The sequence below is a fragment of the Xylocopa sonorina genome, chromosome 6 (genome assembly GCF_050948175.1).
Source record: "Xylocopa sonorina isolate GNS202 chromosome 6, iyXylSono1_principal, whole genome shotgun sequence".
Classification (NCBI taxonomy): domain Eukaryota; kingdom Metazoa; phylum Arthropoda; class Insecta; order Hymenoptera; family Apidae; genus Xylocopa; species Xylocopa sonorina.
In genome coordinates this window covers 13,791,680-13,810,000 of record NC_135198.1, presented here as the reverse complement: position 1 = coordinate 13,810,000, position 18,321 = coordinate 13,791,680, and the positions used below count along the sequence as shown (strand labels likewise).

General features: G+C 34.3%; 4 protein-coding genes across 7 annotated transcripts; 1 reads left to right on the top strand and 3 right to left on the bottom strand.

The window, feature by feature from the left end:
- Positions 1-417: 417 nt before the first annotated feature.
- On the bottom strand, positions 418-1,665 carry LOC143424923 (uncharacterized). Its single transcript, XM_076897315.1, has 5 exons — positions 1,541-1,665; positions 1,226-1,361; positions 998-1,147; positions 723-874; positions 418-640 (listed from the first exon to the last, which is right to left on the bottom strand). The coding sequence occupies exons 1-5, from the start codon at positions 1,621-1,623 to the stop codon at positions 418-420; spliced, it is 744 nt and encodes a 247-aa protein (XP_076753430.1). The 5' UTR covers positions 1,624-1,665.
- Positions 1,666-1,953: 288 nt separating this feature from the next.
- LOC143424943 (uncharacterized) lies at positions 1,954-3,555 on the bottom strand. The gene is made up of 4 exons (XM_076897345.1): positions 3,420-3,555; positions 2,482-2,643; positions 2,221-2,372; positions 1,954-2,139 (listed from the first exon to the last, which is right to left on the bottom strand). Exons 1-4 carry the CDS (start codon positions 3,534-3,536, stop codon positions 1,977-1,979), a joined length of 594 nt encoding a protein of 197 aa, XP_076753460.1. The 5' UTR covers positions 3,537-3,555; the 3' UTR covers positions 1,954-1,976.
- Positions 3,556-7,994: 4,439 nt separating this feature from the next.
- Lpin (phosphatidate phosphatase LPIN) lies at positions 7,995-15,075 on the top strand. Of its 4 annotated transcripts, XR_013101987.1 has the most exons (12): positions 7,995-8,243; positions 8,576-9,565; positions 9,648-9,775; positions 9,926-10,134; positions 10,254-10,433; positions 10,531-11,064; positions 11,135-11,448; positions 11,624-12,127; positions 12,239-12,342; positions 12,958-13,083; positions 13,403-13,477; positions 14,295-14,430. XR_013101987.1 is itself a non-coding variant. In XM_076897343.1 (11 exons), the coding sequence occupies exons 1-11, from the start codon at positions 8,055-8,057 to the stop codon at positions 14,443-14,445; spliced, it is 3,192 nt and encodes a 1,063-aa protein (XP_076753458.1). In that variant the 5' UTR covers positions 7,995-8,054; the 3' UTR covers positions 14,446-15,075. The 4 variants fall into 4 exon arrangements, 2 of the variants coding, with proteins under 2 accessions (XP_076753458.1, XP_076753457.1); XR_013101988.1 differs by lacking the exon at positions 13,403-13,477 and having other exon boundaries at positions 14,295-14,429; XM_076897343.1 differs by lacking the exons at positions 12,958-13,083; positions 13,403-13,477 and having other exon boundaries at positions 8,576-8,981; positions 9,093-9,565; positions 14,295-15,075.
- A 2,024-nt stretch (positions 15,076-17,099) lies between these two features.
- Rplp0-like (ribosomal protein LP0-like) lies at positions 17,100-18,263 on the bottom strand. The gene is made up of 4 exons (XM_076896236.1): positions 18,139-18,263; positions 17,707-18,011; positions 17,382-17,618; positions 17,100-17,308 (listed from the first exon to the last, which is right to left on the bottom strand). Exons 1-4 carry the CDS (start codon positions 18,164-18,166, stop codon positions 17,141-17,143), a joined length of 738 nt encoding a protein of 245 aa, XP_076752351.1. The 5' UTR covers positions 18,167-18,263; the 3' UTR covers positions 17,100-17,140.
- Positions 18,264-18,321: the final 58 nt, after the last annotated feature.

Genomic DNA, 18,321 nt, shown 5'->3' with positions numbered 1-18,321 from the left:
TATCGTGCAGAACGTGAGATACGATCAAAAATTTCAGTAAATATAATTAAGGTAAGAGTAACTTAAAAATAAATAAATTAATGCATCACTATTGAGAATATCCAACGATTGTAAATTACAGAAATTCTAAGTTTTATGCGGATTATGACCCAGGCCATACGTCATACGTATCTATCGTACAGTTGATTATAAAACATATAACCTACGTATGTGTTGATACGTCCGAAAGCAACACAAATATTAACGTAGTCAACGGATATTAAATTTAATCTAATTTAGATTGGGATGTTTCACATATACAATTTCATATAGTGTACACATATATTGATTGATGTACTTATTTTCAATATAGATTTATTCTGAACACGATACATGATAGTAGTGCTTCGTTAATGAAAATCTGGATTCAGATGGGATTCAGATTAACGAAGTTGGTATATAATTGAAAAGATCGTTAATACTCAGCTGACCTGGTCGCGGTATCTTTCCGTTGATTTCGTCTACATATTTTTGCATTACGTTAGAAATTTCACTCTGCACCTTACTTGTGATCTTTTTACGAAATATATTAGTCAAAGATTTGAGTGCGGCGTTTATGATCGGATCAAGCGCGTGACCCTCGAACATGACGTTCAGTTTGCTGAAAACAAAATAGAATTTAATTAAACTTAACCAACTGAATCAATATCTCAGATTGTGACCAATGTAATATCAATAATTACTCAAGCTTGACGACATTAATCGCGTTGAGATTAATTTGGTAGCTGTTAAAATCTATCGCTACAATTGCTCGCAATTGCATATCGTTGATACGAGCGTCAACATCACCCTTCCTTGTAATAAGTGAATCTTTCAGAAGATATTTATAATTCAGCTGAAAATCGAAAGGAAAATATATACGTGCACATATTTACGTGCATATATTTACTTAAAATTGTTTAGGAAACAATATACAACATATAATAGATAGAAATGAAATTTCCCCTCGATATCTTACATTGAGTATATCGAATCCTATAGTAACATCAAGAGTGACAACCTTGTCTTTGTAAGACAATGTGACGTCGCTTGCTCGCCTTAAATTCGATAATCCTTGCAGCCAGCCATTTGTCAAGGTAATAGATCTTTTGTTAGCTATTATGCTTGGCTACAATAAAATAATGAAAGAATAATTAGCGAAAGAGAAAAAATTTCAATATCAAGAATAAGTCGATTCCACAAGTACCAATGATTCCGATATATCATCCAACTGCATAGGATCTAATCCATGTCTCAGAATAAAGTTCTGAACTGACGGTAATATCGCGTCGAACATTCTATTGGCATTTGCCAATACTTTTCCATTGATGTCGAAGGTCTCTCTGTGACATAGGAAAGACATACATGTACATATGTGTATAGCAGTGAAGAAAGATCTAATTTTAGTCAAGGAATGTACATAACATTTCTACAAATACATAAAGGAGCATTAAACACAAATTTATAAAGGAGTACGGAATTCGATAACCGGTTTTTTTGACGATAAATCCTAGAAACTTACGCAGTATCGAAGATGCAGGCGAAGCCAGCGCTGAACAAGCCGGAAAGGCAAAAGAACAAGAGAAGCCGATTTTGGGCAGCCATGATAAACCGATGGTGTCGAACAGTCAGTTGCCAACGATCTGACTACTGCTCATCTATCTCTTCAATTTTTATTGGAGGTTTGTTCCCTTATCTGCTCACTTCTTATCCGTATTCTTATCGAACTGCATCGATATTATCATTTATATTTTCAAGACTCTTCACCAGGTACCAATAAAAACCGAAACGCTTGATAACGCGAGAATAGGGTACTCGATTAGTGATACGCAGTTGTTTTGCAAAATTAATGACAAAATTTAATTAAACATAAATATCTAATAAATCGCTGATAGAGTATGCTCTTCTCGATCGAATCGTATCATGGTAAACAAATTGAAAATATTTCAGGAACCTTCCTACTCTTCGTTTAATTGTTTAAAGTATCGTCGAAGACTGGTCGTTGCTTGTTCTTCAATTGTCTCGATTAACACGCTTTTCACAAAGAGCAACGCGACGTTGATAATCGATGTGATTCCTCGTCCTATCAAAGTATTTCCCTCGAAGAAAATTCTGATGGACCTGGAAAAAAATGTTTTAACGCTTGCAGGTGTAAATTTTCATCTTCTGCTTATCGAATAGAAAATATAAAAATCCGTGTACTCAATATTTTTTAGCTTAAGCCTTTGTAAAATAAACTTGTGGCTAATAATGTTAAAATCAATGACGATGCTGGCCCAGATCGAAGTCGCTTTTGCGAATAATTTTCCTTGTTGCTGTAAGAGTAGTGCTTTCAGGTAATAATCGTAGGAGAGCTGAAAAAGCATGGAGACAAGCTTCGTATAGTCGTAGGTTTGCTTCAAGTGCGAAAAGTGCTACAAACAGTTCACGTATAGTGTTATAATATGTGCATTAAGTGGTTACCAAAAGGTTGTCGAACGCAACGTTTGCATCGATGCTAAACACTTTATCTCTATATACGACGATAACAGTGTCGTGACGTTCCACTTCCGATAAATAGTACAATAAGCCTGAAGAAAAGGTATACGTTATCTCGGTGTAGACAGCCGGTGAAAATAAATACGGCTGCAAACAAAATACAAGTTTTCTCGATCATTGCTCAATAAATTATATTATTCTCTTCTTTTTTCTTTTTTTTTGGGGGGGGGGGGGGAGAGCGGGGGCAACTTATCGATACAAGTGAAATTGTATGCTTTCAATTTCAGAGAAGAATACAAATCATAGAGTTTGACTCGAAAATAGATCAATATGGAGATAGGATACTCGGCTATAACTCGATTTCAAGAATTAATGTTCGGGTTAAAAACAGAAATTGTCCGCGCGGTTAAAAAATTGATTTGACTAAAACTTGTTTTGATAAATTGTATAAACCCGCGATAACGCGAGACAAGGTCTTCTAAAATAGATGTAATAATCGTGTTTATAAAATAATTTGATTTTTAAATAAAAAGGCAAAGAAGTCACGGTTATTCTAATAATATCAGATAATTAACAAAGCTAAGAATAGAACAGTTTGATATTGATCAACGGAGAACGTTAACGTTTGAAAACTAACCTGGTCGTTACTACTTAATTAAAGAAAGTAGGTTGCACCTGTATATTGTACGTACGTATCTGGACATATTTATGAATACACATAGTCACGAATTTCAACATTTATTTATTTCGTTTATCCATGACCAAATTTCGAGGGATAACATTGGTTTTGGATTTTCTTTCCCATGACATGATATTTCGCAAAGAGACAGTTACAGAAAACGTTCTCGTCGCATTTCTGTCAAATTCAATCAAATTCACGAATGCTTTTACTTCTATTTAAAAGGCCAATTTTAAATACGTACGCCAACAATCTGTAAACTATGTCGAATATCCATAATCGGCAATGGATCCATTTCGTTTTCCAAGATAAATCTCGATAGAAATTGTAACAGTTCACCGCTCAATTCGGTCAAGTTCATTCGATATCCGTCCTTCGTCGGCTCCGGTTTTTCTTCTTCATGCTGTTCTTCGTATTTATGCACTGTTTGTTGTACAGTCAAATTAGCAGAAGTAATTACCACAATGCAATAAATGACCGTTGAACAAAACGTTTTACGCATTTCGGTATTGTCGAACAAAACGAATCTCCAAATAGAGAAACGAACAGTTTTTTTTTATTGTTGTTCCTTTATTACAGAAGAAATGTAAATGACACTACAACAATAGAGAAGCGCGATACTTGTTCAACTTTATTCGTACCTCGCGTTTCGAGGTAATCATTCGTTATCGGTCGAACGCGACGAGGTAAACGATATTTCGTTTCAGACCATTCATCGACATTATCGACGTAAACGAGTTTCGTTGGAGCTGCATAGTATCGTGGCCACAGACGAATAATATGTAAAATAAATTATTCAACCTGTCTATACATATATGCTGGCATACAAGTATAAACGGCTTCATTGTTCACGAATACTGGAGTACCGACTGTGCAAGGGAACTAAGATCTTATTACGTGCCCTCTATGATTTGGAACAGTAAGTTTAGAAACTATGTTTAATTGAAAACTACTACTATTGATTACGGTTAAGATTAGGCTCTACAAGTATGTATATCAAAAATAGATTGTTCATCCCTACGTATAACGATAATTCATAAAATTGTCAAAAAATAGCGCTAATGTCGCATTCTATGCTGAATCGATAATGCTGCATATACTGTCTAAGTAAACAGTCCTCAGATCACGTAATATACTTCATATATTACTGTCAGGACTGTATTACATCTCGGTTATGGTAGAGCCCTAACCTACTATAATATTGTACATACATTCAGTCTATTTTCATTTGTTTTTATGTCTTGCAGATAAATACAACTTAAATTGAGTGGCGATTATTATTAATTCATGAGCATACAACATTTTCAGTGGGATGAGAGGTTGGTAACAGTTTTTATTTGTAATCTATCATTTATCGTATTCTTCGCCTGTCTATTATATAGAAAAAAGAAGCAGTAGCACCAAAATAGGACGACCATTTTCTCCAATGACTAAGCATAATCGTTAATTATAAAATATTTGCTTGAAAAGTGATTTTCTGAAAAACGTTAATCAAACAAAATTGCGAGGTTAAAATCGCGTTATCTTTTGTTAGCGTTACATTTTACGTTTAATTTATCATTACACGCTAATTAACATCTCTAATTTCGTTTGATTCTTTTTATCGTGTTTTGTTTACTAGAACAATAGACTAATAAAAGATCTCGAATTGGTGGGTATGTATGCAAGTTATGACGTTTTACCATTTATTGACATACGATCGGTAAATAGTTTATTTTTCTGCACGACTGTCCAAGTGTGATAATGTATATTTGATACGCATGTTTTCGTCTCAGTCGAAACAATTTGGCCCCGCTTGATGGTAAATAATCGTGTTGCGTGGCGCAACAGCGACTAACTAATACATTTTCCTTCTCATCTGAAAGTTCATTTTTCGACCCCCACAATTGTACAATATTCTTCAATTTCTTTGTGTTTGTTCAAAATTATCGTGTTATACATGTATACACGTGTACATATACATTGTGTATACTCGGAAACGTAGGAATCGATTCCTGTCGGGGTCAATCACCTCGGCGCGATCTCACCGACGCAATAGAAATTATTGGTCTAAGTATGTAAAGTGCTGAGAAATAGCATAAGAAAAGCTGTTCCATGAAACAAGAATACCTTAACTTATAAATGCGAACAAATACTGTATCTGTCTGAACGATTCAATGATACAGTTCTCCCCGTCCTGTAATATTTTGTTTTGTAAGAAGAGAAATAAAAAGGCTTCTCAGGCACTGGTTCGAACGTCCTCGACGGGCAATAGGAAGGCTTTTCATTGTCAAATGTCATGTCACGAATCGTGTTTATCAACATTACACACTGGCACCGTATTTTGTACGCGTATTGTTTTTCCGCGTATTATTGTCGCAACAGACATAAATACACGACACATTCTATGTCTACATATATTTGCCAAATGATTGCACGCGAACACGATAAAACGTGAACGTAGTATCGAGAGTTGAGATTCTCCGGTCGCTGACTCATTGTCAGTTTAACTTGGACGTTCGTGTGACACGGTTTGTGAGGCCTTTTTCGTCATCATTTCTTTTTTTTTTTTTTTGCATTTTCCAAAAATGTAGCTACGTGCGAACGATACATTTAACGATACCGAATATTGTGGTAGCTTTATTATTAGTTATTTTGTTGAACGTGCGCTACAGATTACAACTGCTATATACGGTAAGTTGATTTTCTGTTACGTTAATAATGTTTTGATCGACGTATGAAACGTGACGTTGTTCTCGAGTCGAAAAGATAAGGGTGCAGAGGAATTAGTTACACAGTTTTATAGCTTACCTTCGCTTGTATCGTCTGTCATTTGGAAATCCTTCACGAACTCACCGTATACCATATTTATTATCGATTCGATTGTGCGTAAATTTCAATCGTCGAAAATAATATTACGATCGAAGTTCAAGGTTGATCGAAGCTTGGCTCCAAGATCATGGTCAGTGAATTACTTCGACTAGGTAGAAAATTATTCTAGATTCTCTTTCATGTTAATTGTTCACTACCCTGTCTTCTGTCAGTTATTTTCATTCTTTGTTGCGCGTTTGTTATTATAAAAAAGTTATCGTTATGAATGAAAGATGTGACAGTGTAATCATTATAGGTAACCATGATTCATCTGCTATTTTAATGTAAAACTTTTCGTTTCAAAACCTGCAAATCTGCGCTTTCTCTTGAGAATTCGAAGCGAATCTTGTCGATTCAGCAGAATGATCGATTTCGCAGTCACGTGAATGACAACTAGGAAAGTCAAACAAAGCAATTGAAAATTCAAGTATTTTGTTTTTCTTTTTTACTTCCTCTTTCAGTTACCGTAATTTATTGATTCGTAGTAATTTTCACGAATGCGTAATCAAAAAGTCAACCCATATACTGAGACGTACATACGTGCACACACACACACACATACATTGCCCACTTGAACATTACGTAACTGGCAACAAAGGAAAATCGTGTAGACAAATTCGAAACGAAAGAAATATTTTGAGCCATGTTCCACCTTGGCTTAGTGTCTTTCGATTTTGGCTAGCCGCCGAGTGCTAAGGAATTTGCCTATGAATGTATATCGAGGTAGACATTTAATTACATATAAACGACCCATGCTGCTTCGACTTCAAAACTCGTCGTTGCAACGTGCATTTCGGATAATTATTAACTCGCACGATCCATCCAATAGATCGATATCATTTCAATCTAAGAAGAAGAAGAAGAAGAAGAAGAAGAAGAAGAAGAAGAAGAAGAAGAAGAAGCAAAACGACAGAAAATAGTATCAACCGTTACCGTATCTATTTCTTGAAATTTGTCCAACTGCAAAAGTTGACCATTCAGCAAAGGCTTCCGGCTAGTAGCGGACAAAAGAGGGGAGATTACTAAATTATGCAAGTTCGCACAGCTACAGATATTGTACCTACATCGCGAGAATTCAAGTAGATTATCAATTCGGTAGAACAGAATGAAAATAAAAAAATAAAAAGAAAAGTGTACTAGAGGTAAAGAAACAAATTTCGCGTATTTCAATTGATCTGGTTCAGGGGAAATTAAAGAGCATCGATTAACCATGATAAAATGAAATGTGTAATCATTTGTATGGTTTCAGATCTACTAGGATTCAAAGGACGCGGTGCACAGCGATTCCCACGACGTCACGTGGCCCCTGGTCTTATTGACCGATGCGTGTCGGAACTCGGATTGGCTAAGGCGGGACACGTGATCGATTCTAACGTCAAGTTGGGCCACCGTCTGCTGGTAGTCGGGCGGATTTCTTACCAAACCATCCGCAAGAACAAAGGATTTCCATTTTGATCGAGTCGTGCAAGTATATTCCATCGAAGGAATTCAGTTTTTCTCCAGTTTTTAATGTGGATTTATTTCATCGTGAGTTTCGATAGACCACCTAAGCGATACACCGATTGTACAACACGTAGATCTGCACTAAACGTATTTGCCCGGTTTCAAATCCTTGACAGTTTTTCACCGTTCCGAGACAGTGACGGTTCTATCGTACAATAATTGATATTTATTCGACTCGGTTCAGTTCAGCGATTCACTTCTAGTCTTTCATTTATTCGGAGAAGAAGTTCATCTACGAGTTTCGTAAATTATATATGGATATGTATATGTAAATGTAAATGTAAATGTAAATGTAAATGTAAATGTATACATATATATGTATATATAATTGGGAAACAAGTGCTAATGCGCGTGTGGTTAAGTAAATTTTCAAATTCGATGCGCTTCGACTCGGTGTCTTCTTTCTTCTCGAAAGGCTTTTAAAGCACAGATACGTTTCTGGAGTAGCGGTAATTTTCAAATATTTCGGTAAGAGGTTTTATTGGAAATACGTTTTAACAGCGGTTCGACGATACGTGAATATAAAATGTACAGCATGAACTACATTGGGAAGTTCATAAGTAACTTTCGCGTTTTCTACAATGAGATCAACGCGGCAACACTCACTGGTGCTATCGATGTTATCGTTGTTGAACAACCGGATGGATCGTTCACTTGCTCACCTTTTCATGTCCGTTTCGGAAAACTCGGTGTACTGCGTTCCAGAGAAAAAGTAGTAAGTTTTCTTCTCACTTCATTTCTTCACGTCGTGTCAATTTTATATGCGTTCGATAATTGCTAAGAGAAAATTGTAGAGAAATTTCTAGAATTTCAATTACATTTGATATTTTGTTTCATTGTTTTCTGTGCGCGCGCGCGCGCGTGTATGCCGCCTGCGCACGCGCCCATATATAAATAAAATAAATATTCCCTTTCCCAGTGTATATATGTGTATACATATATATTGTGTTTAGTTGTTTCTACAAGTATAGGATTCTTTAAACATCTCTGTATTAAAAGATGATTTAACGAAAAAATCTCTCGGTTCATTCATCTTTTTTCTGATAGGTGGATATAGAAATAAACGGAGAACCTAGACAAATACACATGAAACTAGGAGATTCCGGAGAAGCTTTTTTCGTCGAAGAAGTTAGTTCTAATGGTTCTCCGACTGACACAGAAATTCCACCTCATCTAGCTTGTTCCCCTATCCCGGACGATAATTGCTTTCCATCGTCCAGATTTAATATTCTTTCCGACCTTCATCCAGAGCAAAGAGATAAGATCCTTGTAGAATCTATTTTGTCCACTGAAAGAGAGAAATGGGAACAAATGTCAGCGCTGCCTCCAGATCAAAGAGAAAAATTCTTAATTGAACAGTTTTCGGATCTTCCAGCAGAGCTACGGGCGAAATGGCTTCAAATTGCTTCCTTGACCCCGGAAGAGAGAGAAGAAATGTTCAAAGAGAATTTTGGTAATATTTCTACAGTGCAAAAGCAACAATTAATTTGCGAACAATTTTCTGCTTTAAAAACCGAAGATAAAGAAAGATTGTTCAAACAAAATTTTCCTGAACTTCCTATAGAGCAGAGACAAAAGTTAGAAAAAGCATTATTAAGTGATTGGAAAGAAAAAGATGGAGAGAAACAAGATTCCTTAAAAGAGGAGGAAGAAATTTTTGACATGGATGGTATTAACGAAGACGAGCAATGTCCAACTATATCCACTCCGAAATCCTTTGTAGCTGTGACTTCGTCTGAAAGAATTCGTAAAATTAGCGTAGTGAAAAATGATTTTAGACCGATTACAGAAGATATGCAAAGTAGTAGTAAAGAAAAGTCAAGCGACGAATCAAACGCATCTGCGAGTAAGAAAAATTCAAAAGACGAAAATGTTGAGGAGTGTAAAAGTAATAACAGTTCAACAAAAAGAAAACGAAAGAGGAAAAGCATTATGAAGAAAAAGGGTTCTCAAAGGAAAACTAGTAACGGCAGTAGTAGCCAGACAGAGATAAGCGAAAATGATGCAGCTATAGCAGACGAGTCTCTTGGCGAATCTGTAAGTTGCTGCGTTTCAATTATCTATGTACCTGACCAAGTATTGTTTGACAGTTGCTTATCGATGTGTAAATTGATTAAAGATGTTAAAGGATTCAAATCCAGGAGCTGAATTAGAAAAGAACATCGAACCTATAGTGTCGACGCAAGAAACAACAGAGAAACGTCCCGAAACTGATTTTCATTTCTTCAGCGATACTGAAGTTACAATGTAAGTTTACCACGTTTATAAATGCGGTGTGTCTACCGACTATTTGTTTGATTTAATGTGTGTGCAAGAATTGAAATGAGAAGAACTAAAAATATCTAATTGTATATAAAATTAATTCGTATACTCCTTTATTACCATCGCATTTAATAGGAATCAGAATTCTAGGCCCTGTTCACCTGTTCAGTCTGACACAGAGTTTGAAATGCGTAAAATAACGCAAGAAAGTACCGAAAGGGAGGAAGATAAAAGTCATCAACAGAGCTGGAGATGGGGTGAACTGCCTACTTTACCTCCAGAAGCAACTCACGTGTCTCATAGAAATTCATTGGGTTCATCGAACGCTGTTAATCAACCGAACAGTTAGTAAAAGAGAAAGAAAAGCTAGAAACTGCTTCTTTGTCCATTTGTATACTAATAAGATTAACATTATAATATTTTCATTAAATTAATGATATGTCAAATTATGTTTAAATAACAGTGGAAGCACATCGACCTATGCTTAGCGGCATGTTGTCATTTATGAGGAAAACTTCTCGTATGCGACGTAACCCAGAGTCTGAAGGAATTTATTTGAGTGATCTTAATGCGGACGAATTAGACCCAGAAGTAGCAGCTCTTTATTTTCCTTCTTCTCACAAAAATCCAATAGCGGCTAAAGGTAGATGATTTATTTCGTTTCATTTTAGTGTTATAAAAACATTTTAATGTCAGAAGGTGTCCAAATTATTCCTCAATCGTACAATACGTTCATTTAGATAGGAAAGGTGTAGACGAAGAAGATTCTGAATCCGGGAACGGGCCAAGTTTACCGCAAAGTCCTAATAGCGTTGAAGAAACGATTGGTGGTCCAAAATCACTGGATAGTGATTTCGAAGAACCAAAGCACTCTATGTTTGATAACACTATGAACATCAGTTTATCCTTATGCGGTGGTTTGGATTTCGAGACTGGCCCATCTAAAGAAGCTTTCCATCAAAATTTACTTCATTTCGAAGATATTTGTTCGGACCCGAAATTATATGAAAATCCAAATTTAGTTGTAAAAATTAATGGAAAATTTTATAATTGGACTACCGCTTGTTCAATCGTAATGACTTACGCTGTCTTTCAAAGGCATTTACCGCAGAGTACAATTGAGAATTTGTACGCGCAATGTATGCCATTACCTATGCACGGAGAGAAAAAACAAGAAAATAGCGATAAACCGGAGAGTCGTAGTGGTTACAGTTCATGGTTTTCATGGAGACGTTCTACACAACCATCTAAAAAATCTGAAGGACTTGGCCAAAGTAAGATAGGTTCTCTCGTAACTTTATTTCTTTACGTTTATTATATTGTATTATATTATACTGTACATAGCTGATGGACCTACCATACAATCTTCGGAACCGTTGCTGGACACGAAAGAGAATACTCCAGTTGACGAAACGCCGATTAACAGAGAACCAAGAATTGATCAAAACGTAGAGACCAGAATTGTAACTCAATTAGCAAAGAACAGTGTCAAATCTGGCAAAAGTCGCGAACGAGAAGGGGAAGGTTATAGCGGTAGTGAAGATTCTGATAGTAATCAAAACGAATCGCAAGGAGTTAAGATACCGAAAGAAAGAAGATCCTACTACGAATCTACTGAGAAATATCGTAAAACTTTGAGATTATCGTCTGCGCAAATAGTATGTAAAATGTTGGATTAATTGTAATTCTAACAAAGTGTATTTATATATTCATTTTCGTAAGGAGCTGCTAAGCCGCTACATTACAGAACTTATTAGAACAGAGAATTTCTTCTTACGAAAATCATAGTATGCACGTATGAATATATATATATAATCCACTGTTTTGTTATAGGCAAGTCTCAATTTAAAAGACGGAGCTAACGAAGTAGTTTTCAGCGTAACTACAGCTTATCAAGGCACGACGCGTTGTAAATGTCACATCTACAAATGGAAATGGGATGATAAAATAGTTATCTCCGATATAGACGGAACTATTACGAAATCTGACGTGTTGGGTCACATCCTACCGATCGTTGGCAAAGATTGGGCTCAGTCGGGAGTTGCTCAATTGTTTACAAAAATTAAAAACAATGGTTACAAATTACTCTATCTTTCCGCAAGAGCGATCGGGCAAGCTAAAGTTACAAGAGAGTACCTGAAAAGCATCAGGCAAGGAGACTTGTCGCTTCCTGATGGACCGTTACTTCTAAATCCAACGAGCTTAATTTCAGCATTCCATCGTGAAGTCATTGAGAGAAAACCTGAAGAATTTAAAATATCCTGTCTCAGTGATATCCAAGCTTTATTCCCAGAAGGTTCAAAACCTTTTTATGCCGGATACGGAAACCGAATTAATGTAAATGTTTCGTTTAGTTTACACTCTCCTTTGCATATACCTTCGTTACAAAGCTCTATCTATTTCGCATAGATTACAAAAGTTCATTTCGAATATTTTTTTTACTCTTAGGACGTGTGGGCGTATCGGGCTGTGGGAATTCCGACTATGCGCATATTCACGATAAACCACAGAGGCGAATTAAAACATGAATTGACGCAGACATTCCAATCCTCGTAAGTAATCGCCATATACTACAAGCATACATACTTGTATAGTTACCACTCTATTTCGATTTACCTGTATTCTTTTATCGCTATTGTTGTTATTATTATTATTATTATTATTATTATTATTATTATTATTATTATTATTATTATTATTGTTACTACCATTACCATTATCATCATCATCATCATCATCATCATCATCGTCGTCGTCGTCGTCGTCGTGGTCGTCGTCATCATTATCATTATTATCACTGTTGTTGCCATTATGGTTATCATTATTATTACAATTATATTGCAGCAATTAAGTACATGTACATGTAGTGATCAATTTAATTGACAGCATATCAATTTATTAGCGCGATAACATTTTGCTTCCTTTTTTCAATTTTATTTGATAAATACAAATCGCGGAATGATTTATGAAAAGATAAAAGAATCTCTTCTATGTTCATAAATTACGTTTAGATATCGTAGATGTAGCATATGGTGTTGTTAAACGAATGCGTAGGATTAACTTGTCAAATTAATATTTAAAAAGTAAAAGTAAGATATTTTATAGGAAAAGGAAGGTCGTGTATCATGAAAAAGATACTGAGAGGTCGGATATTTCTATGATTACAGTTACGCATGTCAGTGCGATATCGTCAATGAGTTGTTCCCACCACTGCCCATGTGAAACATCCACTGATGGCGGCACAACCATAGCTGTTTTATTCTATTAATACAGTTGATAACGTTTTCATAATGGTGATTGAAAAAAATAATGTGTTTGCGCCATTGGTACAGGATATTATTTGATATATCGTATTCAAATTTGCTATCTTGTAATAGAGATATTATTCTATATTCGTTTACGTCACTTGTCCAGTTACTTCATATTACGGTTAATAGTGCACACATTTATTAAGACTAAGATATATTTTCTATATAATATAGTATATTTTTTATAGTGACGTATACTACAATTTCTAATGACAATTTTATTGTTATTATTATTACTTTTTTTTCCTATTTATTTACATATTTCTTTGCGAAGATAAAATAGAAATTTAATTTATTCTTTTAGTTTGACATTATTAGTATGCTTTGAGGTATTTGGTTGTGCAAGAACTCCTACCTATCTACTTATGATTCGTATAGGGTAAGCATTGGTTTTTGCAGTTACAATTGCTTATTATCGTTTCCATTTTCACTACTTTATTCATCCACAATGACCTTAATGTAGCTTCATTATTTTAAATATTATATAGATGGAGCGAATTAATTACTGTTATGAATGTTTCTCTACAAACATTTACATTATTTGAATACGAATATATAATGAATCGTTTGGAAATTATGGATTGTAGATGTGTTATTGATGTGCATAATAGTAAAATGCAATATAAAAGTTGACCTTTCTTTTATGCACGAATATCCAACCAAGTACTTCGAACGTATTATCTATGTGCATATACTGAAAATTTTTGTGTAAATATTTGATAACCGTTCATTATCTTCAAAATGAATAAGCGAGAGAAGAGAATTTCAGTGATATCGCTGAATTTCATTATATTATTTCTTTAGAAATAAATAGAATTATTTGCATGAAAGTTTTGCTTGAAGAACTCCTTGATCAAGCGATAATACTTTGTTGAGATGAATTATTAACGCTTATCATCCTAGCCATTTTCCTCGATCGAAAGCACAAGTCAACTGTTGATTTCTAAACTTAATACCATTCCATATTTTCATGCCGAAATGTATAATGACCATTATGAGAGCTATAATATGTACTGGAATCTTCTTGTTAAAATTTGTTCCATATTTCATTATGTTATCAAAACTGTATGTTTCACATTCACCCCAGATTATGTGTTCTTCGTTAATAATTTGTGTAACAGTGTAGTGTAATATTAAAATAAGAGACGCTGAGTTTATTTGTGTTACTAAGAAATTTATTTGTGTCACTTTTACAGATACTCGAATATGAGCTTTATAGTGGATCACCTTTTCCCAGCCTGGAGACAAGATGCCGCGGATGAATTCAGTAATTTCGCGTACTGGCGAGACCCAATACCAGAAGTACCGTCGCTCGAAGAACTTTATGCTCAGAAACAAATCACCTAAAACAGAAACGGAATAATTTTTATTCGTAATTCGATAATGTTTGATTTAATTAATCATTTCTTGGGCTCTGGATGCATTATCGAAAGTAGGCAGAACGTACGTAAGGTTCTTATCTGGTGCGACTTTTATGTACGCTTACATTACGGTCATAGGCTTAACAGTTAGTTTTCATTGTCCTTTGGCATTCACCTTTGATGAATGGTAAACACGTGAAAAAAGTAACCAATCTTCCTTACAATTGAATGCAAATACATTCCAATTCTGTTAGCATGATCGTGTTGTTAGTTACCAATGATGTTGAATTAGCTTTCGTCATAATTTATTATGAAATTATTAGTCGAACCAGAGAACACGATGCGTGTTTCCTAATATCGAAAGCATCAGCGCGCAGTTATGCGCTGGCAACGAATCGCTTATGTGCTGTGCTTAAGATAATGAGTGAATATTCCCATTTAGATGTATATATTATGTTGCTAATCGATGGTTGAAAATATTTACGATACCAATGAGTAATTGCAATACGGTGATAAACATATGTACAAGGTGATTCATTGATGCGTTTACAAAACGTACGCTATGCTAGAGAGTTTCGTTTACTGTTAATACATACATATATGTATATATGTATGTATGTATTATACATATACATATATATGTGTGTGCACATTTTATTTGATTTTATTAGAAATCTTGACCAAGAATTGTTTAATCGCAACTACTCTAGCACATAAAACTCCTACTATATTATAATATTATTTAGATAAATATTTACTACTTTAGCTGCTATTTTTATCAAATATTTCGTTAAACAAATCCTTATTTATTTTTATACAAGATCTCCGTTGAATTTAGCGTGCTGTGAGATTGCCATATCCTAGGGTGTAATCGTTCATACGTTGTGATACTTTGAACAAAACGACTAACAAGATTAGGACGGTGACAGTGTATGAAGATGAATTACTAATTAACACGAGCAATGAAGAATGCTTCTAAATAATTTATCGCATCAAGTTACTGTTATTTCAAACATCGTAACAATTTCATTTTGTGACGTAAACGTATCCTTGAATTTTTTTTTTTTTTTTTTTTTTATTTCTTACATCGTGTGCGTGTATACGTACACACAAATACACACAAAGGGCGAGAGGGAGAAAGATTTCGTGCCTATGTCTTTCGAAATGTATTAATTTAAAGATTTGTATTTAAAAATATTTAGAGAGAGATGTTAGTAAAATATAGCACAGATCATCGGTTTTTGTCAGAAAACTCTTATACTAACGTGTAATAATATGTTTTTTTTTGCTTTTTAATTACTATTATTAATACGCGAAGGTACAATTATGTTTCACCAAAGAAAGTAGGATTGAAAATACTTTGAGTTTTGAGCATTAAGGATTCGTATTTGAGATATAGACTATAGTTAAGAATAGAATGTGAGAGGAGCATTTGTTACTTGAAACAGTGGTATTAGAGAAGACCGATATTCGTGAGAACAATACGTAGCAATAATACTAATTTGGATATTATTTGATGGTACAGTGCTGTATTCTAAATATATTTAGACCTTAACGCGGAAACACATTTCTTGATTAATTACCAACGATGCCACCAAAAATTCTCTTATTATATCGCTTATGTGTTTCTAGCTCAAAAATGTACTAAATTTGTATAAACATTATATATTATTATCGTTACTATTACCATTATTGATAGTTATTATATTTATTATTAGTGATCAAACATAGCTAATATCTCGCAATAGTTTATTGCTACTCGCAAGCTCGTTATTTTTTCTTGGTACAAATAAATTAAAATTTATTTATATTGACAAATGTAGATTTTTTTGCGATAGATTCGAATGTTTCTACGGTATCGCTGCTTAAAAATGACTACGTAATAATAAAAATTCAATGGAGAAAGGTAGAAATTATGTCCGAATTTGTACTTAGTCGATATAAATTGTTAACTGTTAAAAGCATTCCTATAGCAATAATTTAATGTCAAAATAAAATCTCGAATGCTTTTTCCTATAATCAGTATCAGTATAGCGCTTGATTAGATACAAATATTTATAAACTAAATACAGTTTTCCATAAGAACAAATTTCTACATAATAAATAAAATTTTATAGAATACTTATAGCTATTTATATACTTCTCGGTATCTTATGTAGCGCTATTGTTTAATATAGATGTCAATTATCTTTTTTTTTCACACTTTTCTATTCCAATTGTTATATTTAATATAACATCATCATTTCGATTCTATTTAATAGGTTGTAGAATTCAGGTTCTGTGTCGTGTGTTTCGTCGAGCGTGTCAAATTTTATAATTTTCAAATTTCCACATATTTTGTTTACCATCGTTTAATATTGTACGATTAATAGACTTCGGTATGTAGTTGTGGTGTATCCTGTAGCATTTAAAACGAATAAACGGTATAGTAGAAGAATAATGATTATCGTATTAAAAGATTCTATAATTTATTTGTATTACTGATGCTTTTATATACAGTCAAACTGGAAGAACGCATATAAACCAGATGGATGTGTATTACAATAATTTTATTAGTGCTAAACAAAATTGTCATCGTACATAATAACTATGAAAGTAGAAAGTATATATTCAAAATCGTATATACGTATGTACAGATCAATTCAACAAATGTGTATCATTGTAACACAGTAATACGTGTCTCATGTATCGTCAGCTTCTTCTACCTCTTCAATTTCCATCTCCTTTGCTGTATTTTCTTCAATTTCATTTCGATTTACCCATGTTTTTAACCGTTTGTATCCATGTTTTTTAGAAAACACACTTAATGGTATTAATTTAAAGGTAGCCAATGGTTTATCAAGTAATTTCTACGATAAATGCCAATTATTATATCGGTATATTTAATGACTGGTTATTGCATAGTAGACGATATAGAATTACCAAAATCCGTGCTTGCTCCGGTGTTAACGATTGTCCTGCTTTACACACGGTGTATTCTTTGATTAACGTTACAACACCTTTCTGTAACGCGGTAGGCATTCCCAATTGTCTTAAATGAGGTTCGATGCTATGCGAAAAATCTGGCATAGGCCCTTCTGGTAACGTTATAGTATCCTGTGCGATAAAACCAGATCTGGCATAATCCATTTCTTGGTATTCGTCCATCGACCTTAACACCTTGGCAAGGAATTAGCGTAGACAGATGATAAATGCGTTTATCGACAATTAACTATAATAAAATGGATTAATAGAACGAATTACATACTTCCTTTTTACTTCTATTTGTAAATAGTAAGCCGCACTGTCCTCTTAATGCCGATGATAATTTACAAATACCTTCCGCAATTTCATTTTCCGGCGATTTGCCTAGAGCCAACGCTATCACCTTGTTTTTACCAAAGAAAAACCGACTGTCCTTCCATTCCGCTCGTATATCTTTAAGTTTGCTATTACGCATATTGTGTACAGATAAAAGAAATATATTAGCATATTTCTCGACACAGTTTCGAACATCTTGAACGATCTGCTGTTTTAAAACAAGCCCTTTCTTGCTTGTTTTCGTAAGAGATACTGCGAGAAACGAACAGAGAAATAAATCGGTTAGTTGGACAATTTTTAGGTTAAATTAAAAATTACTAAACGTATACGACGAAAGTATAAATAAAAGCAAAAGGTATTGACGAATAAATAAAGTTACTTTTCTTATCTCTTTTCGATTTAGGCATCGCGTAGTGAAAATATTTCTTCGGATACTAGTCGGACGTAGAGATCTCAGAGATAGATGGAACAGTCGCGCACATGTTCCGTGATAAATGGATAACGTATAATAAATGGTGCGTATTTAAAGAAAATGGCGCAGCTAACACGTTTGTTACGATGA